At 43.8% G+C, this 27,332-nt stretch overlaps 1 protein-coding gene across 1 annotated transcript in view; it reads right to left on the reverse strand.

Moving 5' to 3' along the window:
• The window catches only part of LOC306932017 (roundabout homolog 2), a gene marked incomplete at its 5' end in the record, with an annotated part of 79,356 nt that overhangs the window by 44,129 nt on the left and 7,895 nt on the right, over positions 1-27,332 (reverse strand). The window contains 3 exons of the mRNA XM_079513722.1: positions 12,791-13,117; positions 14,169-14,286; positions 25,894-26,083. Of these exons, the coding sequence (XP_079369848.1) occupies positions 12,791-13,117; positions 14,169-14,286; positions 25,894-26,083 (635 nt within the window). The remainder of the gene's footprint in view (positions 1-12,790; positions 13,118-14,168; positions 14,287-25,893; positions 26,084-27,332) is intronic.

A 27,332-nucleotide genomic window follows, 5' to 3' on the forward strand; every position in this document is an offset into this window, starting at 1 on the left:
AGGACCAAGTCCATCATATTGTCTAGCAAATTAAAAAGATGTTCCTGCCTTGTTTAAGGGCTGTCATAATTTCGGGTAAACACACATGAATATTTCAAACAGCTTTCACTTAGCCCAGGAGGACTGACTACTGAGGTGGTCATCTGCCATTCCTCCTCCTTCCCCTTCAGCCCAAGACGGAAATAGCAAGACATGCCATTTCCGGTTTACTTCCCGTATATCTGCGCGAAGTGGGCGGACGCCTTTTAGGAAACGGGAAGTGAACGTGAACGTGAACACAGCTTCTGAACTGTTCTTTAGCTCCATGGTCACTGAACTGAATTGGACACGATTGTCACAAGCCACACAATATTAAAAAAAAAGATTTTCATACTAAAATGGCTTTTTTCAGAGATACAAATTATATTATTTCTCTGTCCCAGCAACACAATCTTGCGGAATCTAGCAGCACCAGTAACCATAGGATCTAGCAGCACCCTAACCATAGGGTCTAGCAGCACCATAGGGTCTAGCAGCACCAGTAATCATAGGGTCTAGCAGCACCAGTAACCATAGGGTCTAGCAGCACCAGTAACCATAGGGTCTAGCAGCACCAGTAACCATAGGGTCTAGCAGCACCAGTAACCATAGGGTCTAGCAGCACCAGTAACCATAGGGTCTAGCAGCACCAGTAACCATAGGATCTAGCAGCACCAGTAACCATAGGGTCTAGCAGCACCAGTAACCATAGGGTCTAGCAGCACCATAGGATCTAGCAGCACCAGTAACCAGTAACCATAGGGTCTAGCAGCACCATAGGGTCTAGCAGCACCAGTAACCATAGGGTCTAGCAGCACCATAGGGTCTAGCAGCACCAGTAACCATAGGGTCTAGCAGCACCAGTAACCATAGGGTCTAGCAGCACCATAGGGTCTAGCAGCACCATAGGGTCTAGCAGCACCATAGGGTCTAGCAGCACCAGTAACCATAGGGTCTAGCAGCACCATAGGGTCTAGCAGCACCAGTAACCATAGGGTCTAGCAGCACCATAGGGCCTAGCAGCACCATAGGGTCTAGCAGCACCAGTAACCATAGGGTCTAGCAGCACCATAGGGTCTAGCAGCACCATAGGGTCTAGCAGCACCAGTAACCATAGGGTCTAGCAGCACCATAGGGCCTAGCAGCACCATAGGGTCTAGCAGCACCAGTAACCATAGGGTCTAGCAGCACCATAGGGCCTAGCAGCACCATAGGGTCTAGCAGCACCAGTAACCATAGGGTCTAGCAGCACCATAGGGTCTAGCAGCACTCTAGGGTCTAGCAGCACCATAGGGTCTAGCAGCACCAGTAACCATAGGGTCTAGCAGCACCATAGGATCTAGCAGCACCATAGGGTCTAGCAGCACCAGTAACCATAGGATCTAGCAGCACCAGTAATCATAGGGTCTAGCAGCACCAGTAACCATAGGGTCTAGCAGTACCAGTAACCATAGGGTCTAGCAGCACCAGTAACCATAGGGTCTAGCAGCACCAGTAACCATAGGGTCTAGCAGCACCATAGGGTCTAGCAGCACCAGTAACCATAGGGTCTAGCAGCACCATAGGGTCTAGCAGCACCAGTAACCATAGGATCTAGCAGCACCAGTAACCATAGGGTCTAGCAGCACCAGTAACCATAGGGTCTAGCAGCACCATAGGGTCTAGCAGCACCATAGGGTCTAGCAGCACCATAGGGTCTAGCAGCACCAGTAACCATAGGGTCTAGCAGCCCCATAGGGTCTAGCAGCACCAGTAACCATAGGGTCTAGCAGCACCATAGGGCCTAGCAGCACCATAGGGTCTAGCAGCACCAGTAACCATAGGGTCTAGAAGCACCATAGGGTCTAGCAGCACCAGTAACCATAGGGTCTAGCAGCACCATAGGGTCTAGCAGCACCAGTAACCATAGGGTCTAGCAGCACCATAGGGTCTAGCAGCACCAGTAACCATAGGGTCTAGCAGCACCATAGGGTCTAGCAGCACCAGTAACCATAGGATCTAGCAGCACCAGTAACCATAGGGTCTAGCAGCACCAGTAACCATAGGGTCTAGCAGCACCATAGGGTCTAGCAGCACCATAGGGTCTAGCAGCACCATAGGGTCTAGCAGCACCAGTAACCATAGGGTCTAGCAGCACCATAGGGTCTAGCAGCACCAGTAACCATAGGGTCTAGCAGCACCCTAATCATAGGGTCTAGCAGCACCTGTAACCTTAGGGTCTAGCAGCACCCTAATCATAGGGTCTAGCAGCACCAGTAACCATAGGATCTAGCAGCACCAGTAATCATAGGGTCTAGCAGCACCAGTAACCATAGGGTCTAGCAGCACCAGTAACCATAGGGTCTAGCAGCACCAGTAACCATAGGGTCTAGCAGCACCAGTAACCATAGGGTCTAGCAGCACCAGTAACCATAGGGTCTAGCAGCACCAGTAACCATAGGATCTAGCAGCACCAGTAACCAGTAACCAGTAACCATAGGGTCTAGCAGCACCAGTAACCAGTAACCATAGGGTCTAGCAGCACCAGTAACCAGTAACCAGTAACCATAGGGTCTAGCAGCACCAGTAATCATAGGGTCTAGCAGCACCAGTAACCATAGGGTCTAGCAGCACCATAGGGTCTAGCAGCACCAGTAACCATAGGGTCTAGCAGCACCATAGGGTCTAGCAGCACCAGTAACCAGTAACCATAGGGTCTAGCAGCACCAGTAACCAGTAACCAGTAACCATAGGGTCTAGCAGCACCAGTAACCAGTAACCATAGGGTCTAGCAGCACCAGTAACCAGTAACCAGTAACCATAGGGTCTAGCAGCACCAGTAACCATAGGGTCTAGCAGCACCAGTAACCATAGGGTCTAGCAGCACCCTAACCATAGGGTCTAGCAGCACCAGTAACCATAGGGTCTAGCAGCACCAGTAACCATAGGGTCTAGCAGCACCCTAACCATAGGATCTAGCAGTACCATAGGGTCTAGCAGCACCAGTAACCATAGGGTCTAGCAGCACCCTAACCATAGGATCTAGCAGTACCATAGGGTCTAGCAGCACCCTAACCATAGGGTCTAGCAGTACCATAGGGTCTAGCAGCACCAGTAACCATAGGGTCTAGCAGCACCCTAACCATAGGGTCTAGCAGCACCAGTAACCATAGGGTCTAGCAGCACCAGTAACCATAGGATCTAGCAGCACCAGTAACCAGTAACCAGTAACCATAGGGTCTAGCAGCACCAGTAACCAGTAACCATAGGGTCTAGCAGCACCAGTAACCAGTAACCAGTAACCATAGGGTCTAGCAGCACCAGTAATCATAGGGTCTAGCAGCACCAGTAACCATAGGGTCTAGCAGCACCATAGGGTCTAGCAGCACCAGTAACCATAGGGTCTAGCAGCACCATAGGGTCTAGCAGCACCAGTAACCAGTAACCATAGGGTCTAGCAGCACCAGTAACCAGTAACCAGTAACCATAGGGTCTAGCAGCACCAGTAACCAGTAACCATAGGGTCTAGCAGCACCAGTAACCAGTAACCAGTAACCATAGGGTCTAGCAGCACCAGTAATCATAGGGTCTAGCAGCACCAGTAACCATAGGGTCTAGCAGCACCAGTAACCATAGGGTCTAGCAGCACCCTAACCATAGGGTCTAGCAGCACCAGTAACCATAGGGTCTAGCAGCACCAGTAACCATAGGGTCTAGCAGCACCAGTAACCATAGGATCTAGCAGTACCATAGGGTCTAGCAGCACCAGTAACCATAGGGTCTAGCAGCACCCTAACCATAGGATCTAGCAGTACCATAGGGTCTAGCAGCACCAGTAACCATAGGGTCTAGCAGCACCAGTAACCATAGGATCTAGCAGTACCATAGGGTCTAGCAGCACCAGTAACCATAGGGTCTAGCAGCACCCTAACCATAGGATCTAGCAGTACCATAGGGTCTAGCAGCACCAGTAACCATAGGGTCTAGCAGCACCCTAACCATAGGATCTAGCAGTACCATAGGGTCTAGCAGCACCCTAACCATAGGGTCTAGCAGTACCATAGGGTCTAGCAGCACCAGTAACCATAGGGTCTAGCAGCACCCTAACCATAGGGTCTAGCAGCACCAGTAACCATAGGATCTAGCAGCACCATAGGGTCTAGCAGCACCAGTAACCATAGGGTCTAGCAGCACCAGTAACCATAGGATCTAGCAGCACCATAGGGTCTAGCAGCACCAGTAACCATAGGGTCTAGCAGCACCAGTAACCATAGGATCTAGCAGTACCATAGGGTCTAGCAGCACCAGTAACCATAGGATCTAGCAGTACCATAGGGTCTAGCAGCACCATAGGGTCTAGCAGCACCAGTAACCATAGGATCTAGCAGTACCATAGGGTCTAGCAGCACCAGTAACCATAGGGTCTAGCAGCACCCTAACCATAGGATCTAGCAGTACCATAGGGTCTAGCAGCACCAGTAACCATAGGGTCTAGCAGCACCCTAACCATAGGATCTAGCAGTACCATAGGGTCTAGCAGCACCCTAACCATAGGGTCTAGCAGTACCATAGGGTCTAGCAGCACCAGTAACCATAGGGTCTAGCAGCACCCTAACCATAGGGTCTAGCAGCACCAGTAACCATAGGATCTAGCAGCACCATAGGGTCTAGCAGCACCAGTAACCATAGGGTCTAGCAGCACCAGTAACCATAGGATCTAGCAGCACCATAGGGTCTAGCAGCACCAGTAACCATAGGGTCTAGCAGCACCAGTAACCATAGGATCTAGCAGCACCATAGGGTCTAGCAGCACCAGTAACCATAGGGTCTAGCAGCACCAGTAACCATAGGATCTAGCAGCACCAGTAACCATAGGATCTAGCAGCACCATAGGGTCTAGCAGCACCATAGGGTCTAGCAGCACCATAGGGTCTAGCAGCACCATAGGGTCTAGCAGCACCAGTAACCATAGGGTCTAGCAGCACCATAGGGTCTAGCAGCACCATAGGGTCTAGCAGCACCATAGGATCTAGCAGCACCATAGGGTCTAGCAGCACCATAGGGTCTAGCAGCACCATAGGGTCTAGCAGCACCAGTAACCATAGGGTCTAGCAGCACCAGTAACCATAGGGTCTAGCAGCACCCTAACCATAGGATCTAGCAGCACCAGTAACCATAGGGTCTAGCAGCACCATAGGGTCTAGCAGCACCATAGGGTCTAGCAGCACCAGTAACCATAGGGTCTAGCAGCACCAGTAACCATAGGATCTAGCAGCACCCTAACCATAGGATCTAGCAGCACCAGTAACCATAGGGTCTAGCAGCACCATAGGGTCTAGCAGCACCAGTAACCATAGGGTCTAGCAGCACCATAGGGTCTAGCAGCACCATAGGATCTAGCAGCACCAGTAACCATAGGGTCTAGCAGCACCAGTAACCATAGGGTCTAGCAGTACCAGTAACCATAGGGTCTAGCAGCACCAGTAACCATAGGATCTAGCAGCACCAGTAACCATAGGGTCTAGCAGCACCAGTAACCATAGGGTCTAGCAGCACCATAGGGTCTAGCAGCACCAGTAACCAGTAACCATAGGGTCTAGCAGCACCATAGGGTCTAGCAGCACCAGTAACCATAGGGTCTAGCAGCACCCTAACCATAGGACGTGCCGTCTGATGCCGGTGCCCACTTCTTTTTTTTATAAAAACACCCTAACCAGCAGATAGCTTACAGCGCATCACGTTGTGAGTTTGTAGATCAGCTATTTTTGTTATTGTACAACAAAGTATAGGACTTAGGTGGCTCAAGTCAGCCACACAGATACAGATTCGACACTTCCACACTTATATAACTCTGGGGGAGCCTGGGATCGAACTGGAAACCTCATGGTTCCCATCTGGATGCTCTACTGACCACTCTACCCCTGAGCCACTGCCAGCCCTAGCCTAAGAAGTCTAAGATCTAACCTATTTATAGTTTACTGAGAAAATGTTACCACTTGTGCATTTCTTAAAACAACATCATATTTAAATTACTTTTAAAATGTCCACATATAAGAAATGGGTATGAAGTAGAATTTAGTAGTCCCTGCGGGGCAGAGAGGTTTTGTTTGAGGAAAAGGCTCACAGAGAGTTACTCCCTGGACATCTGTCCATCTATCAAAAAACAGCACCCCTCAACCGACAACACCCCCACTCACAATCACCCTCAAACATCACAACAAAGGACATCAATAAAAGGGGCCCCTGGAAAGGTGTCTGAACTCTGAAGCTTAATTTATAATCTATTGCACCACAATTGTTGCAATTTACACTTTACAGTATGTAGTGGTGTAAGGTCATATATAGACTGATCAGCTGTGGTCTGACGTAATGTCTGACGTAATGAAATCACACCCGTGTGAACTGGGTGACCATAGCAACCATGCTCATTTTTTGGTACGAATAGACAGACAGACAAACAGACAGACACGTAAACTAACAAAGCCAGTTGTAGTAGTGGTTTACACCACTCAAAAATCAGATATTGCCAGCAAGCAACACATTGTACCACAAAGTATAAATTATGAAGAGTGAATTACTGGTCAGTTTTTACACTCTCAGAGTCAGGAGGTGGGACAGTCCTCCCTTAAATCTCGCCGGATACCCTGACCCTGTCCACTTCGCTGCTCATTTCAAAGAGCCAGAGAGGAGCTAATTGAAAGAGCTGTATTATTTTTAGACCTCTGTCTGCGAGGCCTGGTGAGATGAGCACACCAAGACCTTTATTTCTTGCTCATAGTGACTGGAGTGAAGTTATGGGCACAGCGAACTAATCCCTGAACCTGCCATCAAGATTAAGAACCACAGAAACAAATTGCGTGCAAATTGCGCGCACACAGTCACAGTCACAGACACACACACACACACACACACACACACACACACACACACACACACACACACACACACACACACACACACACACACACACACACACACACACACACACAGTCTCACACATAGTCACACACACACACACACACACACACACACACACACACACACACACACACACACACACATAGTCACACACACACACACACGCACACACACACACACACACACACACAGTCTCACACATAGTCACACACACACACACACACACACACACACACACACACACACACACACACACACACACACACACACACACACACACACACACACACACACACACACACACACACACACACACACACACACACACACACGCATCTTTAATGCTGAATTCCAAAGTCCCAGTCTCCCAGGGCTCCCAGGTCTTGCAGAAAGTGGGACATTTGAGGGTTGAAACACGTGACACAGAGCAGAGTTATGGTTCAGATCACTATACCAAACACTGCGCAATACCAGCAGCAAAACTCTTATAAGCAGTGTGACTCACTGTGGTGTATACGTGACGCACTCCAGCCTATACTCCCTCATGCTAAACAAAGGTATAGTCAGGTGGTGTTTAGTCATTCTGTAGCTCCGAGATGAGGTCACGAATCCAAGCCCCCCCATTGCGTTTCAGAAACGGCGCATGGTTTCCACAACTTACGCTGCTTACCCTTTTCTGCAGATTGTATCCAAAAAATGAAGGTCTGTTAACGAGCTAAACTAAATTTCATTTAGGAGCGGCCAAGAAAATCCAAGTTGCGGCATGAAACAAGCATTTAGTTTAGCTCGTTAACAGACCTTCACTTTTGGATATCTGCTAAATCCGAATGTGTACACGTTTGCTCTGTAAATGTAGCAGTCCCAAACCACAGGCTGAAGTTGAACCATGGCGCTCGTACTTCACGAGCGTCATGGTTCAACTTCAGCAAACCATGGCTAGGTGTCCTGAGTCCCGACAAATATCTCTCAAACTAAAGATTCTCATGGTTTTGAACATTCACTACCAATAGTCCTGGTTTTCCCTGCAGTTAAAATAATAATAACACTTGTTTTGAGTGCTTATAGTCTATAGATGTTTTACATGTACTGTATATCAGCTATTTTAGCAAACTTTTTATCAGATTTAAGCAATTAAGGAAAATATGGTCATAATTTCTATGCTAATACTGCCAGAAATACACAGTGCCATTCTAAGAGTTGCCGTCTCTAACAGCCACTTCACAAGGGACATAATCATGACGAAGTCTACTGTAGCCTCAAAACTGGTGAGAAATCATCTTAGTCATGCCATGTGTTTTGTTTTCCCTTCTACTTTGTAACCATAGACATAATCAATATACGTAGACACTGCATTGGCCGCTGGATCCTACATCAATGCCGTTGTCATATTGGTCCTGGCAACTTGCCATAACTCCAGCAAGAAAGATGTCTGTGTTGTGTGCAGTTTGGGGCTATACTATTACTGTTACTATTTATGTAAGATAAAGTATTTTGGAATGAAAACCCATTCTTTTAAAGTATCCTGTATCAATCATCATCAGCTCTGCATGCCTGCCAAAATGGCTACAGTTAAATGTGTTCATAAAGCAGGGCTGAGGTCTGATGAGTGCTCCATGGGGACAAGGACTAATACTCATATTTCCATAACCTCTCCTGTGAGTTTTAATAATGGCGAGGCAAATCTAAATTAATCCCAAAGATGGTTTCATCATTACAACTGTAATGGTTCTGTCTGTTTTACAGCAGCACTATTCTGAGCACAGCCATTAATTTCCATGACTTTAATATTACAGGGATATACAGATTAAAAGATTTAATCTCACTCAGAATATTCATCGCTCCATTTTCAAGTTGACATTTATCTACATAAAGTGTTAAGCAAAGCACAGCTTTAGGACTGTGAAAAGGCCATCTGTTGGTGTTTTTAGAAGAATGGGTACAGAGGGAGAAAGAGTAATCACAATAATACAATTGCCTTTTGTCAGCAGCCATGGCTGAACTGCAGTTCCATGTCATGTTGTCCATGAGCGTTGTAAGAGATATATACACTGAAACAATGGCATTTTCTATAAAAGTCTCAATGTGAAAAAAGAACAGAATCCAACCCACACAATGTCCTCAATTCTACTACAAGCTATTTGAATGTGTACAATGTTTCAGTCGGAAGACCTTCATCGGGCAAGACATGTGAAACCTGACACCCAAAGAGTGTACTGAACAACAGCAGACCGCTGATGAGGCATGATTGACAGGGCACAAGCGTGTAACTGGACAGAGAAAACATAACAGTGCTCATTGAGAAGTGACAGCGAGTGTGAGAGGCAGCAGAAAGCTAATCAGGACAGATAAGGTTAGTCGGAGAAATTGAAGGGTCACAGACATTGTGTGTGCACATGGCTGAGAGCATGGCCGGGACATTAGAAGTATACATTCTGAGAACTCAAGGTGAACCTGCGGCGGGGCATCTATTGTTCCTTTGTCTTCCTGGAGCAGTAAGAGTAAACCCATTAGGGAGCTGTTCTAATCCCATTGATGTGATACTGCCTTGTCACAGCTAATGAAGGCTTTGCTCGCAAAAGAGAGAAATGGCTTTAATCCAGTGTCATTGTCTGATTGTGGGGTCTGAAGGGGGTCTGAAGGGGGACTACAGGGACATTTTTCTCAGTGCCTTGTCTTTCCAAAGGGTTGTTTCAATTATGAAATACAACTAGACACATGCAGCATCCTGATGCTTATTGTTATTGTCTGCAGAAGATCTTCAGAATGTTCTGTGTTCCCCAGTAAGAGTCAACAGTAGAGAAGAAGAGATCGAATTAAATAAACAATCTATAGCGGTCATTAGTGAATTCCTAATCCATGATCAAGAGAAAGTAAAACATTGTCTCCAAAGCATTTTAAGCTATTATTTTACTTTTGGTGTTTTTTAAATGTTTGTAGCCCAGATGTAAAATAAAGGCCTTTTAATTGCAAATCTACCTTGAGTGCCTTGACTTGAATTATTATGCCCTTTCCTCTCTCTCTGAATATTATTTTACTTTATTGTAATCCAGTCAATATATTTGTATTGCTTTACACCGCAGCACTGATTAGCTACACCTACTGATTAGCTACAGGGCACTGCTCCATGGATTATACTGTTACCCTCTGTGTGAGTGCACTTGATGTGTACTCATAATAATTAATTAGTACCCTCTATAGGCCTACACAATTCTAAACGTCTAAAGAGCTTACATTTTGGAAAAATCCTTGGACTGGCTAGTGGCTACAGTTGACTGTATCTCCTGTTATCTTACTTGACTGTATCTCCTGTTATCTTACTTGACTGTATCTCCTGTTATCGTAGCGTGAGTCCGCTTGATGTACAAGCACACTACACCTCCTGGACATGACGCTAGTATGTCGCAGGGACATACCCCAATCGAACCCTTGATGCTGAGTGCCAAGCAGGGAGGCACTGGGTCCCATTTTCCACAGTGTTTTGTATGACCCGGCAGGGGATCGAACCCCGACCTCCCAGACCCAGGGCAGACACTCTAACCACAAGGCCACTGAGCTGTTATTGGTTTGTGAGGTACTGCAGAATAAAGCAACAATTATGAGCATGCAAAGAACATGCTGTGGACCCACAGGAGCTAAACATCACTTGAAATTAAATTGTGCCCTAATGCTCGCTAATGATTCAATGTGAGTGGAGCTCTGCTGACACTGTAATCAACCTAAATTGAATTTCTCAAACGTATTTGAGAAGCTAAATTAACTGACCTCTACAATAATTGTGAGTGTGTGTGTGTGTGTGTGTGTGTGTGTGTGTGTGTGTGTGTGTGTGTGTGTGTGTGTGTGTGTGTGTGTGTGTGTGTGTGTGTGTGTGTGTGTGTGTGTGTGTGTGTGTGAGGGGGGGGGGCATGTTTCAGAGGTCAACATCTCAGTATTACACAGCATGAGACCAATCCATTTAATAAGGGTAAGTAAACTGTAAAGATTTCATTCTCATAGATTTAAGTATGCTAATGTGACACATGCATCCATCCAGTACAGACAGAATACATTATTAGTAATCATCGTGTCTTGCTATTAAGCTGGTTACAGTAAGACTATTGTTGGCAAAGCTATTTCCTACTCAGTAGTCTAAGCCACACAAAGTCTAACGGATGCAATATGGTATTAATTACTGGTCAGCAGAGGGGATGGGGCAGTTGTCCACCTGTTGTCACTCACACTCATAGAACACACACACACACACACACACACACACACACACACACACACACACACACACACACACACACACACACACACACACACACACACACACACACGCACACACAAACTTGAACCCACCCCTCTGCCTTTCTGCAAGACTGATTAGCAGCATGAACTCCCTCTCCTGCCAGAACTAGGACACTAATTAGCCCACAGTCAGCACAACTATACACACGGGCCGACGGGGGGTTGTACTGGAGGGGACTAGGGGTCTAAGACCACCACCATACTGTCAGCATATGCCCCAACTAACCATAGTCATCAAGATTAGGCCATAACAAGCTCTCGTTATCGGTTCGTCACTCTGTGCCTGCAGGGGTATCACCGTTTACTGATGTGACAGTCGTGGTGTAGTCTACAGTCGCACATGAAGGAGAATCCATTTAACACTTTGGATGAGCAGTATTAAAGTGAAGGGATGCTTCATGTCTTCTCTTAGCTGCAATACTGGAGGTGGCTGCAGCCGCTTACAAATCTCAATGCATCACTGAGGAGACTGCCCCTATTTTTGAACAGATGAGGTCAGCCAGCCATGAGCACTTTCACAGCACAACCCAGTGGGTGGGTGGGTGGGTTCTCACTCTTGTGGAAAATAATATTTATGTTTTTAAACAGGGACAGTTCTGCCTCACTAATCTGTTATTAGTTATTATTATTTTCCTAATCAACACAGTGACTAATCCATTTCCCAATGCCTGCAGATATAGCTGCTGTTCTGCCTAGGGTCACGCCACACTGGCACAATTAGAGTGAAGGAAGACAGTATGTGGCACGTATCTTGGACTGCGCAACAAAAAACAAAAAATAGGGCTCATATTGGAACAGCAATAAGAGCCACATACTAAATACAATATACTGTGAGTGCACACTGCACATGAATGATCTCTCATCACATTCACACACTGCCATAGAAATCACCACACATTGTCCATATTCACATGGTGGCCATTTTGCTCTCGCATCATAGGTAGGTGAGAAACCAATGACCATATTACCATATTAGGTGAGAAACCACATTTCCCAGGCCGCACACCATATATCAGGTGTGTCCAAAAGCTTTTCAAAGGGGGCCATATTAGAAAATATTAAAACACAGAAGGGCCAACTACATTGCCAAATATAACCAGACGTGCAAGGTAAAAAAATAAATTAAATAGTATACTCTGGGAAATGCCCAGGTGAATGAAAAACAAAAAATGTCCCTTGTTGGTTGCTCCTAATAAAGAATTTCAGACAATTCAGGTATGAAGCTGTGGGCTGCATAACATTATTCTCTGGGCCGCAAAATTGGCCACACTTTGGACACACCTGCCATATATGGTACAACAAAAGACATTTCGATCCTGTGGATCTTCATCAGGTCATCCACAGGATCGAAACGTCGTCAAATTACGAAGTATTTTTTGTACCATATAATGGTGTGCAGGCTCCATCCATCTTTTAACTGAAGTCTCTTTAGCCCAGCACCCACCTGTCGATGTGCGTATGTATTCTACGTCCTCTCTAAACCATATTTCCCACCCACCCCAAATAAAATATAAATGGCCACAGTGTGAATATGACCAATACATTAGTCACAGATTGCGATTACACACAAGAAAAGACAATGTCTTACTGGCAACTTCTAGGGATGCATTGCGACTGATGGCTTCTCCCAAGTAGTTGCGGGCAACACAAGTGTAGATGCCCTCATCCGGTTTGCTCCGCCGTCCGTGTACGATGCGTAGGAAGAACAGAGAGCCACTGGGCAGAAGCATACGATGGGAACGTGGGTCATCCTTGTCTGTGTCAACTCGTTCTCCATCCTTGTACCACTCTAAATTAGGCATGGGACGTCCCTCTGCCTTACAGTTGAGCGTTGCAGGCTCCCCTTTGGATACAACCAGGTCTGAGGGGTCCTCCACAATACGAGGTGGGCTGTCCTCAAACCTTGTCCGGGATACTGTGAGGAGGGAGAGATAGAGACACATATTAGCAATCTGGCTGCAGGTCATCTATGTACAGGTATATAGACTCATTACTTGCTCAAGCAGAGCACGCAAGTACTGTGGTCGGCTGGATCAAAATTCAAAAGTGGTATGCATGGTTATAATTGGCTGTTGATGGTGACGTAATTAGTGTGGTTGCCCTTTGGGCCGCAAATGCCAAAAATGTAACCCTATGGTGCAAAAACATGATTTTTGGGGGATAAATCCCCTCCGAATTACTTACGCATGATCACAAGGTTGAGGTGACATTGTAATTGGCTGGCAATATTAGTGGGAGGGGCATATATAAGCGACTGCGGCAACCACACTTTGCAATTTTAAGATATGTTTCAATGTTGGGTGGGTAAAAGGTAGCGTATGCATGTATACATGTATGTACAGTATGTATGTATGTCGGTAAGAATGGTGGTCCCTAATTGGCTGTTGACGGTGACGTAACTAAGGTACGCTTCAAGGTAGGTATATATTTTATATAGGGGCTGATCGTAAGTTCGTAGAGGTAGGCAGTACTTGTGCGCTCTGCTTGAGCACAAGTAGGCCATGTATGGCCAACTTGGCCGCAAGTTGGTACCTCGACGGAGTGCATTTCTAGTTACTTACTGCCTTAACAGTTCCCACTGCAATAAAGAACATTGACCATATAAAAGGTCCTCGATCAATTGCGAAAATATTCCAATGGTATGAAATGATATACACTTCCGATCTGCAAAGTATTTCGTTGAACGTCCTGTGATTAGTGATCTCACGAGACTTTGTTGAGAGTGAGACAGGTATTTAAGTTAATTACCTCCTCATTTGTCAGAATGTTCTGAAGATATCTGGCTTGTACGAGTCCAATATTTACTTACTGTATGTAACTATAGGGCAAAATAATCTGTGCTCACATTCATTTATCCCATGGGTTCATCTACCATCTATGTCATAGACGGTAGATGAACCCAGATGAACAGCAAAAAGGCCACCACGTCAAAGTCATCCTCATAGACTCTATGATGATGACTTTACCTGGGAGGTGGGACCGTGGGAGGTGGGACCGTGGGAGGTGGGACCGTGGGAGCCACCCGTATGACACGATGAGAAAAATGTCACCAGTGTGAACATGGTCAACGGAGGGACAAAATGTCTTAGTAACATAGGAGTAAATAATGGAAACATATTGGGTGGATTTGGCTACTACTACTACTGGCAAAGTAAAACATACTGAAATGAAATTGAGGTAAAATGAAAAATGTCATAATTTGTATTTTTTTTAACAGCTTTGAACTACGAATTACATACCATTTCCAAGATATGTAATGCAATAGAAAAAATCCTTGTAAAGAAATAAAGTCGAAAACCTATTTCCACAGTAGTAGATAGAGGTTGTAGCAGGGGATTCAATATGAAATTATAATAGCCAGCCTTTGCCCGTCAAGATTTCTGCACAGTGGAAATGAAGCGTAGTGGGAAGCCAAGAATGAGATGGGCAGAGAGACTGATACATATGAGAGAAGAAAGATCTAAGTTGAGAGAATGAGATAGCAAGATCCAAATAGCTTCCATATCCATTTCCCTGGGGATCCATTAGGCTACTGCTCCCCTCTACTATGAGGGGAAAGAAGCACTATGTCAAGCTGAAGGCCTCAGCTAAGCTTTTAGAGAGCAAGAGTGAATGTCTCTAACAATGTGCTAAGGTCAGAAAATGAATAATTCAAATAGACGGAAAATGCTGCTTTCTGTCTCATTTCAAAGAACAGATGGGCAGACAGCAAAAATATTGTCAAATGTCACCGTGTCGCAGATTATGTCGGAAGTCTTTTCTACAGTATATAATCTAGACTAGATAAAAAATCCTCCATTATGGGAATCGTATGTTGAGGAGAAACCAACGCCAGTACTAATCGTATGGTGAGGAGAAACCAACGCCAGTACTAACCTAATGACATACATGTAGGCTGCATGTGGTGCAGCATGGTGCTGGTGCATTACTTAAATCTGGAACACTAGAGTAATCCTCACTTCACTTTTAGCTATAAACAGATTTATGTATTTCGTGAATTGATTTGATTTAATCTTGGACACTGGTGAACTGATCGCCATGAAACTTTGCATGCACATTCCCAGTAGGCTAAGGATTTTTAATCAACCTCATGATCATTTTTTAATCAACCCCATGGTGGTGCTATAACAGGCCACTTTACGTTTTGGCCTATAATGTAACTCTTGAACCAAAGGTTGTACAATAATAAATAAATAACTCTTTCCCCTTGCATCATACAACCCCACATAGTGGGGATTTGAGCTCAGAGGAGCGCCCTTTTCTAGTTTTGTGACCTTTGTTTATGGCAGTGGTTTTCAACCAGAAGTCCGCGGACCACCGGTGGTCCTTGAGAAGGTCCGAGGTGGTCCCTAGCTAAATAACGAAGAGTTGGTAACCAAATTGTAGATCTTTAACTCTTGAGAGTGTAAAATGAAACACTCAAGACTTACATTTTTGTTAAACATCTGCAATTTACAATAAGTCTACGCAATTAGAGTGTAAACGTTTGGCTGTTGTCTCTCCTATACCACATCAATACAGCATGGAAATATAGACAAAATCTAATTCAACGACAACACAGAAATTCTGTGCAGGTTTTTCTTTTTCAGTGGATATCACTCAACTGCCCTGCGTACCACCTGTTTTGAATTTGCACAAGCAGGAGGTTGCTTTATTAAAAACGAGTGCTTCCAAACTCCAATTCTTAGAAAAAAATCACACCCGTGTGAACTGAGTGGTGTAAGGTTTTATATAGCATGATCAGCTGTGGTCTGACGTAATGTCTGACGTAATGAAATCATTATTATTATATAAGGTAAGGTATTATATAGCCTGATCAGCTCTGATCTGACGTAATGAAATCACACCCGGATGTGATTTCACAACTGGCCTTTTTTGTGCAGAAAAAATGACCATGGTTGCTACGGTCATCCAGTTCACCCGGGTGTGATTTAATTACGTCAGAAATTATTTTGAACATAGCAACCATGCTCATTTTTTTCTGCACACAAAAGCCAGTTGTAGGAGTGGTTTACACCACTCAAAAATGACACCTGTGGCTGTGTGAAGTGAGTGGTGCAACTCCGTGTGCAACACCTACCCCAGGGTGCCGGCCCGGTTCCGGCGAGCCGCCCCATGTCCGAAACGGTCATGAAATGACAGAGTTAGCGTGTGGGGGTCCCTGGGGGGTCCCGGAACATCCAGACCCCAAGGACCCCGCCAAGGGTGCCGGCCCGGTTCCGGCGAGCCGCCTCGCGTCCGAAATGGTCGAGAAATGACAGTTAGCGTGTGGGGGTCCTCGGGGGCCCCCGGGGGGTCCCCGGAACATCCAGACCCACATGAATGCTCCCAGGGGGCCGGGCTGGTTCTGGCGAGCCGCCCCGCGTCCGAAACCGTGTGGGGGTCTCCAGGGGGTCCCTCTACTGTACTGTACTGTACTATCACATGCGAAATCATCATATATACAGTTAATATGTGTGTGTGTTAGGCTGCACAACAGTTACGTAGTGATGGAAACCAACCAAACGCTATTTTCGTGCTCGGACACAGGGTTACAGCCAGGGACACAGAGACACACAAAGCTCTGTATAGGAGTGGTACGTTAACCTGACTCCGCCAGATTGCGGCAATATTGAGTTCACAAGTTCCCTCCTCCTGCCTGCATCTGGGCTCTCTCTAGCAGAAACGATGAACCGGAAGCAGCGGGACAAACATTTGATATCTCCATAATAATTTCGAGTTGTAGTCTTGTTAGGTTGTGTTTACATTTGTGCTGTGGCACAGCTTCAATATGTCATAAGTCTCACGTTGATCCCGCCTCTAGCGGCCGCATACAGCCGCATATCGCTCCGACCAGAATTGGTTCGGAGTGCATCGTCTCGTCTCTGCCCGAGAGAGCCCAGACTCTCCCTTCTGGCAGAATGCAAATGTTGTCCAGCAACATTCACTCCACCTAGTGGTTCCACCAGGCTAGTGGTACGTTGCACCACTCAAAAAATCACCTGCAAAGAACTTCTTCACAGGAAGTAGCTCATAACATGTCTACGTGGATTTTTATGAAACAAAAACTTTACAGATTGAAAGAGGATAAGTCAAGCTTTCCGTACAGCACATTGGTGCATTGGTTTTTTAATACAATTAGATAGGACTTTTCTGTTTGGATGAATGGGCTGTCAATGGGAAGTTGCACCTAATTAGCAGTAGCACCTTGCTGACAAGATGGCCGCGGTCTGAATATCGCCAATGTGTCTGTAATGTACTAAACTATTTAGTTTAAGTTGTCCATTATTTAAGTTGTCCATATTTCTGTCTGCATCACTGTCACCAACACAAAATTCAGTACAATCAGTGTACCTTGGTAATCAAAAGGATTTCTATTCTATTCTAATTCTGCTGAACTACAGTATAATGATAATGGTTGGAATCCTTGGAGTCCAGGGAAATGCATGCACATCCACAACAAACTGCTGAGCAAGACCGCTTCAGGTCAAAACATTGTGCAATACATTTCACTGGTTTGGGAGCATTCAAAACAGTGTGCAGATATATTTTCTTTTCACCTGGAGTCCTTGGAGTCTCCAATTCAAAAGGAATTGTATAACCAAAAAACAATGCCTGGCTTTTCTAATATAATCATGCAAAGGCTATACTGTACCTGGAATGTATACAACTGTTAAGGGTGAAGAAAGGTGTGTCCATGTCTCGGTAATACCAACGTTGGATGGCTGCTTATGAAGGTTAATAGGCCTACAGTACAGAAGGTTAAACCACACTCAAAATAATGGGTCAAAAGGCTTTTTTTGTTTATGTTTATAATGGGGAGAGATAGAAGAAAGCTGTCGTTTCCAGGAAAACTAAACCCCTCTAGGTTGCGATGTGACAACTCCACTGTGCATTCACTGAAATCTCTATGTTCCTTGAGCATAACAAGAACACCTTCCCTGTGTATGGATGCTTTTAATGTATATTTAAGAGCATGTTTGATTCATGACAGGAAGATTGCAGTGCTGTAGTTGAAGCAATCAAACCTGAAATGTCACTAGTGATCTCAGAAACCTCTACAAAACTCTGTTTTCTAACAGAATGAAATAAATAGCTTAGCATAGTAGGCCCTTGAAGATATTCAAGTAATGGTGTGACGTGATTTGTCCAAAACCTAGATTCTGGGTGACCCTGGGTGAAGTTTTAAAATAATGTGTTTAAAAAGCTACAGTACAGTATAAGCTATTCCTGTATTGAATTTCCAAACAAATGATACAATCAGCAAAAAACATGTCATTGCGCATAGTTTTAATAACATAATGCCTACAGTACTTCTTTAACCCATTTTGGGCGGGAACCCCTTTTGGTGTTTTGAACATTATGTTATAATTTAGCTATTGAAAAATAGCAGATCTACAAGCTCATAGCGCGCCACCGAGTGGCGCGCTATGAACTTGTAGGTCTGCTATTTTTGAAAAATCGTTAAAATATGCCTCAAATCTTTCAGAAAATTGCCACAGGTCTGATAGATGCTCTCAGTATTGAGCAGAGGGGAGCAGTAGTCTCGATCATCCATAAGGCTTAATAGCAGGCAACCTTGAACTGTCGCCCACTGTGGAGGAGCACGTGAATGAGTGTCTTCGCCTCACACAAAGTGATTACTCTCTACCACACTCTGAAGGATATGTCAGTCTCCGAAGGTTCAGGTTGCATATACAAAAGGATGATATTGTGAAGCAGAGCCAATTTCTAGCTCTACAGACTACAGTGGTCCTTGCTAATTACCTAGATGTTATAGATAGATAGTATAGATGTTTGTTCCTTCTTCAAAAAGGAAGATAGTTTCTTGTCTTATCAGCTTAATAATACACTGAGACCTTTTCAGTGAAACAATTTACCTCTGCCTTTCACAAATCATACTGTTTCCAAAGAAATGTGATAACCCTGTCAATCACTGTATCACATAACTATGTGGCATATTATTGTATAACTTGATTATATATGAAAGAATGACGAATAGCATCCATTTGAATGATTATAACCGATTTGAAAAACAAAACATAATATTTAACTATGGAGAAAATGAAAAAGCCACAGCTAGCAAGCAATAACTGTCATGTTAGTGCGCATGTCGTGCTGATAGACAAGTTCTTACATTGGCCTTAATTACAAACCCAGACAAACACCCACATAATTTGCTCGTGGCCTTTTCCTATATTTCTGCCTTATTTAACATGGAGAGTTGGGGGGTTGGAGACTTGGAGTTAAGATTGCATCTTTACAGCCCAGTTGTCTTAGGCTATATTTGGTGTACAGCTCTCAGCTATGACATTACATAATGAGGGCACTTTCATTAATTAATATTTACAAATATTAACCCAGTGTCAGTCTCCTCCTCCCCAGGGGCAGAAGTGTACTAATGCATGAAAACATGAAAAACACAGGGTAAGCGACCTGCTTCGCTTCAAATCATGTTGTTGACCGCCAACAGTTCCCTTTGGCAACTGTTGGCTGGTAGATGAACTACAGTATCTGGCACCGATCCTGATCTTGTTTCTCATCATAAATTGCCTCCTGATCATACAATAATCAGGTCTGGTCCACCAGTGATTGTGATGCTAAGCTTACATACTTAATTAGGGATGGAGCTCGTTAATTTTTATTGATAACGATCACCTTATTGATCAGGCTTATCGAGCCGGGTTCTTATCGAGCCCACTATCGAGCATTTTCTATTATTTTGACAATCTTTTACTAGGGCCTTCAAATACAGTACATTCCTAACAGGCAATTGACCTTTTTACCAATAAAATAATATTAAAGAAACTGTTAAACTTAAAAGTGTTTGTTTACCCTGGCAGCGCTGGTTGGCAGGTATCAATACACTTTTAGACTGACATGTCTGTGCCAGCATGGATGATTACATTTATTTCTTGATCGCCTCTTGCCATGATTGTTTGAACATGACCGTCATGGGCCGCCATGCTCGATAACAGGCTTGATAAGCCCAAAGCTTATTGATAACGGGTGTTATCGGATTTTATCGGGTATCGAGCTCCATCCCTATACTTAATTCACCTGAGTTAGACATGCATGAGGTGTGGACCATCTTTGGCTTTAGGAGTGGTATCTGTCCAGTGGGATTTATTATTTTCTTTTCAAATTCAGTTCATTTATATAATGAAAAAGCTTTTCAATATCTACTAGTACTGTGGCTTTGAGAAGATTCCTTTGGATTTACTACTGTACTACGTATGTACGTATATGCGCTGGAGAAAGAAAGACTTTGAGCCTGTGTTTGGCAAGCGTTCTTGCTCATCTAATTCTCTAATCTGATGACGCCATCTTCTTCTGCACCAGAAGTAACACAGCCACATTTTCATGATATGACTCAAGCCCCTGCCTGTTCATCAGGCGTGGTTTGAATATGGTCTCTGCCATGCCATGACATGGTGATGTCATCGACTTGGTCACCGTTTCCCAAACAGTGGGTTGGTAGTGGGACCCATGTGGGGGTCGCAGAGACGCAGACCAATTTTTATGGGTTGCGAATAAACACCCCTTTACTTTTGGTTTCCTACATTTTGTTTTTAATTATTATCATTTCAAAAGATTTAAGAAAGAATCTGCACAAATTCATACATTTTCACAAGTTAAAAACTATTTCAAGTTTTTCAACAGAATTCCATTATTATTATTATTTTAAAGGGAAAAAATATTTTTAAGAATTAAGTAGTGGAAATAGCAGATTTACAAGCTCATGAGCTTGTAGATCGGCTATTTTCTTGCAAAAAAGTTCGGGAACCACTGGACTAGGTCGTTGGGGGCTTTAGTCACCCTACAGCCATGTTTATTACTAAGTAATGGAGGAGAAGAGACCAATTGTTTACGGCTATTTAGCACGGATTTGCATAACATCCAACACATCTGCTGTTTAAATTGATTTTAATTATTCAGATAAGCCTGTTTGTATCACAATTCAGACATGAGTGTGTGTGTGTGTGTGTGTGTGTGTGTGTGTGTGTGTGTGTGTGTGTGTGTGTGTGTGTGTGTGTGTGTGTGTGTGTGTGTGTGTGTGTGTGTGTGTGTGTGTGTGTGTGTGTGTGTGTGTGTGCGCACGCAAGTGCGTGCGTGCATGGGTGTGTGTGCGTATGTGTGCTTGCGCGTGTGCGTGATTGATTGAATTGCTCAAATAACAAGTCTGAGCACTTGCTGTGTGACTCTCAACTAAGCCAGGCAATTCTCCTTCTCCCATGTGGAGGAGTTTTTCTTTTTTAGAAAGACCCCCCCCCCCAGCACACACACACACACACACACACACACACACACACACACACACACACACACACACACACACACACACACACACACACACACACACACACACACACACACACACACACACACACACACACACACACACACACACACACACACACACACACACACACACACACACACACACACACACTTTCCCAAGGCCATGGCTCAGACGGACTCATTTACAGAAGCACATATTCTAGTGGGGTAGTGTGAAAGCATAGGCTACTGCACTGTCTCGAACGTACCGGTAATTAGGCGAACATCTTATTTTTCTATAGAATGCAAACTGGTGAGATTGTATTAATTCCCCTCAAAAGTGTACACCCCGAACCGCTGGCCTATAGCGGTCCGGGCACCGCCACCTAGGGCTCCATTTTCGTCACCGCTAAACCCCTTATCCCTAAACTTCTTTGCCTTTTTTTACTATTTTGAAAAACATTTTTGAATAGTTCAACTAGCCAATCTACATTGACACGTTGTGAGCTTGTAGACTGACAATTTTAACTATTCAAAAATGTTTTGCAAAATAGTAAAAATAGGCAAAGAAGTTTAGGGATAAGGGGTTTAGCGGTGACGAAAATGGAGCCCCTAGGCTCCAATGGAGCCTGACTGCGTGTCGCGGGTTCGAGTCCCGAAGCCGACGGCCTAAGTTGCTGCGTGTCACTCCCCATCTCTCTCTCCACATCCGTCTCCCTACTGTACTGTACTATCAATAAAGGCATAAAAAATGTAAAAATCCCAAAAAAGAAACCTTAAAGAAAAAAAAAAGTGTACATGATACATCAAGGGAATCAAAATCCCCTTAAACATGGAGAATGCACAAGATGACAACATTCATTAAAAACACGGTAGCATGCACCATTTATAGTTTACACTACAGTCCAAATGTTCAAGTTCCAATCAAGATTTGTTTTTCTCAACTGACAAATTACAATCCATATTGGAAGGGTAGTTTAAGGTACGGTATCCTGTTAATTTATTCTTCACTAGTACAAACTACATTTTGGTGAATTATATTTAACATAATGAACTACTACTTTTATAGCTTAAATGTTCAATTTCATAATGCATAATATGTGACATTGAAATCATTATCATTGAACATGAACATGAACATGAACATGAACATGAACATGAACATGAACATGAACATGAACATGTGGACTACTGTAGGCTATATCCTTCCATTTGTGCTTGGATTAAGGCTTGTGCATTTTAAGCTGTTATTAAAATAATGGTTAAATATTATAATCCTTCAAAATTAAACAGAAATTATTTAAACCAAAAATGTCAGTTTTGATTGATTGATTGAATAGCCTTTAACAGTTTGCATGGACGACAAGCACAGCCTGGGGGAAGTACAGTAGGGGGTCTGCTAAAAGGATGAATCCAAGAAAGCCTCTCGGCTTGTTTCCATTGGTGTCCATATTATATATACTGCTCCATGAGGTGTGCGCATGCCATTCATGATTCAATGCCAATTAGACGTGTTGATAATACTGGCATGTAGGCGTAGGCGGACAGGGGCCATACAGTAAAGTGTATTCTACTTGACTGTCCAATTTCCAACATAGCCCCATTATAGGGTAAAATATTTGACATTCAACTTGACAACTGGTAGCCTGTGTGTGTGTGTGTGTGTGTGTGTGTGTGTGTGTGTGTGTGTGTGTGTGTGTGTGTGTGTGTGTGTGTGTGTGTGTGTGTGTGTGTTTGATGAATTGAACAAGGTGGACCCTCTTGTAAACAAGTGTAATGCTTAATTGGGTCGTCCACTCACAGTTAACAGTCTTTGTATTGAGTTTGTGCTTGAAATGTACTGTAATTCTGCAAACTGTTAATTGATTGATTGATTGATTGATTGAAATATGTATTAACAGTTTGCAGAATTACAGTACATTTCAAGCAGAAACTCAATACAAAGACTGTTAACTGTGAGTGGACGACCCAATTAAGCATTACACTTGTTTACAAGAGGGTCCACCATGTTCAATTCATCAAAACATTTAGAGACGTACAGATAGACACTACTATATAGTCAAAGAACAGAACAGGAATTCATCATAAAGGAGGTAAAAAGGGAAAAGAAACATATACAGTGAGGGGGAAATAAAAATAAAAAATATAAATAAATAATAAATATTTCAATCAATCAATCAATCAGTGTGTGTGTGTGTGTGTGTGTGTGTGTGTGTGTGTGTGTGTGTGTGTGTGTGTGTGTGTGTGTGTGTGTGCGCGAGAGAGAGAGAGAGAGAGAGAGAGAGAGAGAGAGAGAGAGAGAGAGAGAGAGTTTCCAAAGAGAAAAACATTTTAATTGAAATGTAGAAATATATTTCTACAATTGTTTTTAGGGGCTAAAATGGGTCTAATATGTTAATATGCTAAAATAGTCTATTATGTGAAGACTAAAGTTGCAGTAGGCTATTATACATGTTTATAATCATATTTTACCTGAGGCGATAGGGATGAATGGGAGAGTCAATACCAGAAAAACTCCAAACTTCATCTCCATATTGTCGGTGTCAAATCCACTTGCGTTTCAATCTGAGCTCCCACAGTCCACATGAATCAAACCGTTTTATGTTTCACGTGTGTTGTATTTTTGTTGTTGTATGTTTCAAATGTTCCAAATGTTCGGCTTGATGCGTCAATATAAGCGGTGAAATCACTCAACAAAAACTTCCAGACCCCATGGAAATATCGTCCAAAAAAAATCTGTACCAATCACAGCATCACATCACATCCTTAGGAGTACGTCCTAAGTCACGGCGGGGGAAACAAAACAAAACGGCGGGCTAGTAATTCGGCTACTAGAGCATTGAGATCAAAATGAGCCTAAAAAGTCGCGGTGATCCCGTGGAGGTGAATGTGATCCAGGTTGTCCACCCTCCCAGTACTGTCTGATGTAGGCTGCGCCTCGCCGTCCACTTCACGAGAAGCCTAGCCTCACTATGAACCGACACATGCTGAGCTGAGCACAGAGCACCAGCCACACTGACTCACTGAGCACAAGCGACTATCCGCAACAAATCCTCGCCAATCTACAGCTAGGAGACTATTTTTTTTAAAGAGACACACATACCGTATACCGGTATACATCTGCGTTGAGAGGCAATGACCAACAATCAACAACAACAACAAAAACAAGTAATATTCTATAACACAACTATAGTCTATAGACTGTTCAATTAACTGGCAGTGGCTACCTTGGCGTTTGTCTGCCCAGCCCTTGTTGCAACTTGAAGATATTCATATTAGGGTAGGGTTATTTAATATTTATTGGGGGGAGGGGGGAGGGGGTATTGATAATCATTTTGCAAGTCAACAATAAAAAGAAGGAAAACGAGAAATGAAATAAATAAATGATGTATGCACAACATGTACATTAGGATTAGGATACACGTGACGCGCATACAGTGCATGGTGTTTTACTTAAGTAAAAGTATATACTGCAATGTAGAAATACAAGTAAAAGTCCGGAATTCGAAATTTACTTGAGTAAAAGTACAAAAGTATTGGTATCAAAATATACTTAAATGACCAAAGTAGAAAGTATACTCTTTATCCAGAATGCCTCATTTCAAGTTTTCAAATGTATACAAATCCTTTGAAAATAGTAAATCTACAAGCTCACAAGGTGTCGGCATTGCGCATGTGAGCTTGTATATTGGATATATATGTAGGCCTATATGGCTGAAGTGGTTAATGGATGTTTTGTAATAATAATCAAAATCTTCAAAGTAACTCAGTAACTAAAGTTTTCAAATAAATGTATAGTTGAGTAAAAGTAGGCTACAATATTTGGATCCAAGATGTAGTGTAGTAGAAGTAAAAGTATTTGAAATTGGAAATACTTCAGTGAAAGTACAAATAGGCCTATGTAAAAACTGTACTTAAGTATAGTACTTAAGTAAATGTACTTAGTTACTTAGTTTACACCACTGCGTGCATATACATTAATATACGATGCCACCATACATACGTATATTGATAGCCATTCAAAATATACAGGTCTTCTACGCACCCTTCACCACCTCACTTGATTATCAGAGGCTTGCAGACGGTGGCAGAAAACATTTTAATATAACACTAATAATCCTAATCAACATAATGACCGGCCTCATCCCTATTCAGGTTTATTGTTCCAGTGTGTTGCTGCCAAGAGGAGATCATATTGTACAGAAACAGTCTTCCTGCGCCTTGACACTCAAGCTTCTGAACATCCGCTGTCAGATCCTGTGGTGATTTATTAAGCAGCTGTTGTTTCACACCATTTCCTCTCTCCCATTATCTACAATCTAGCTCCCGTGGGGTCTCCGGTGCCTGGGCTGGCTCTGGGGGGACGGACACACTGCTCCCCAGGGATATGGGCTCCATGCCTCCATCTCACCCATGCCCCCCATCCCAGACCAGTTCTCCTGCACTACTGCCCTCTGTTTCTCCTCCCTGCATTGTCTGCGTGTCAATCTCTCTGAGAGTCCAACATGATGGAGAGTGGCTGCGGGGCTCCCAGCGCCGGCTCTTCCTTTGTCCACTTGGAATGGGAGTGGAAATTGGGGAACAGAAGAAGGGGTCCAGATGCCTGTCGCAGGGAGTGACACTGAAATAGAGGCCACAATGGCATTAATCTAACCCACCACTGGAAGAGTGGACCTTATTAAGTACTACAAAAGCAAAAACAGTGCAAGAATGACAACAGGATGCTGCTGTTGTTGACCACAGTGACTTGTCAGCAGACACTTGCTGAAACAGAGTAGGGCTACACATCCATACAAGTCTTCTCAGACGAAGCATGTAACTCATTATTCATGTGTGTGTGTGTGTGTGTGTGTGTGTGTGTGTGTGTGTGTGTGTGTGTGTGTGTGTGTGTGTGTGTGTGTGTGTGTGTGTGTGTGTGTCTCTTCTCTTCTCCCTTCTGGTTCCAAACTATGGAATGCACTTCCCATTACAATCAGAACTGCAGACTCACTCCCAATCTTCCGCCGTAGTCTGAAAACCCACCTCTTCAGACTCCATCTTGGCCCGTAGCACTTGCCCTAGCTGCAACGACCTTACAGGCGTATGCAAAGGCTCACTTTGCATACGCCTTAGATAGCATTTTATGTAGACACTATATAATATATATGCATAGTTTCATTATATAGATATTCCACTGTTACGTTATTAGCTTACGCATGATTCATGATAACAATTTTGTATGTATGTATTGCTATTGATGTATTGATCTTGCTTAATGTAAATCGCTCTGGATTAAGAGCGTCTGCTAAATGGCTAAATTGTAAATTGGTGTGTGTGTGTGTGTGTGTGTGTGTGTGTGTGTGTGTGTGTGTGTGTGTGTGTGTGTGTGTGTGTGTGTGTGTGTGTGTGTGTGTGTGTGTGTGTGTGCGTGCGTGCGTGCGTGCGTGCGTAGTACAGATGGTGGGATGTGCCTGGCTGTCTGACTCCATTGAAAGATGGGAGATTCAGCCCCACCCAGTCCTGAGTTTCACCACCAGGCTTAACACCAAACCTGAACCCTATCAATAGCATTGATTTCAAGTTGAATCTTTGAATTCTTGTTTGTGAACTAATTACCTCCACTGAGCTCTTATCATAGGCTATGTCATATTTCCATATTCACTAGAACAGAGCCTTGTCATCCTATCTCTGCATCACTGCATGTTTATGTGCATGTTTTTGTGTCTTCTGTCTGTGCAAGGACCTTCAGTTAGCCTCGAGAACTCCAGGAGTGATATTTTTAGGTTTAGTGTCACTGCAGCACACAGCTAAACAGCAGGTCATTTACATCAAATACACTGGAGTGCTAAGGTAAGCAACAAATAGCGCAGCAACATTTGGCTTTGAGCCCA

The sequence above is a fragment of the Electrona antarctica genome, assembly GCF_951216825.1.
Source record: "Electrona antarctica genome assembly, chromosome: 11".
Classification (NCBI taxonomy): domain Eukaryota; kingdom Metazoa; phylum Chordata; class Actinopteri; order Myctophiformes; family Myctophidae; genus Electrona; species Electrona antarctica.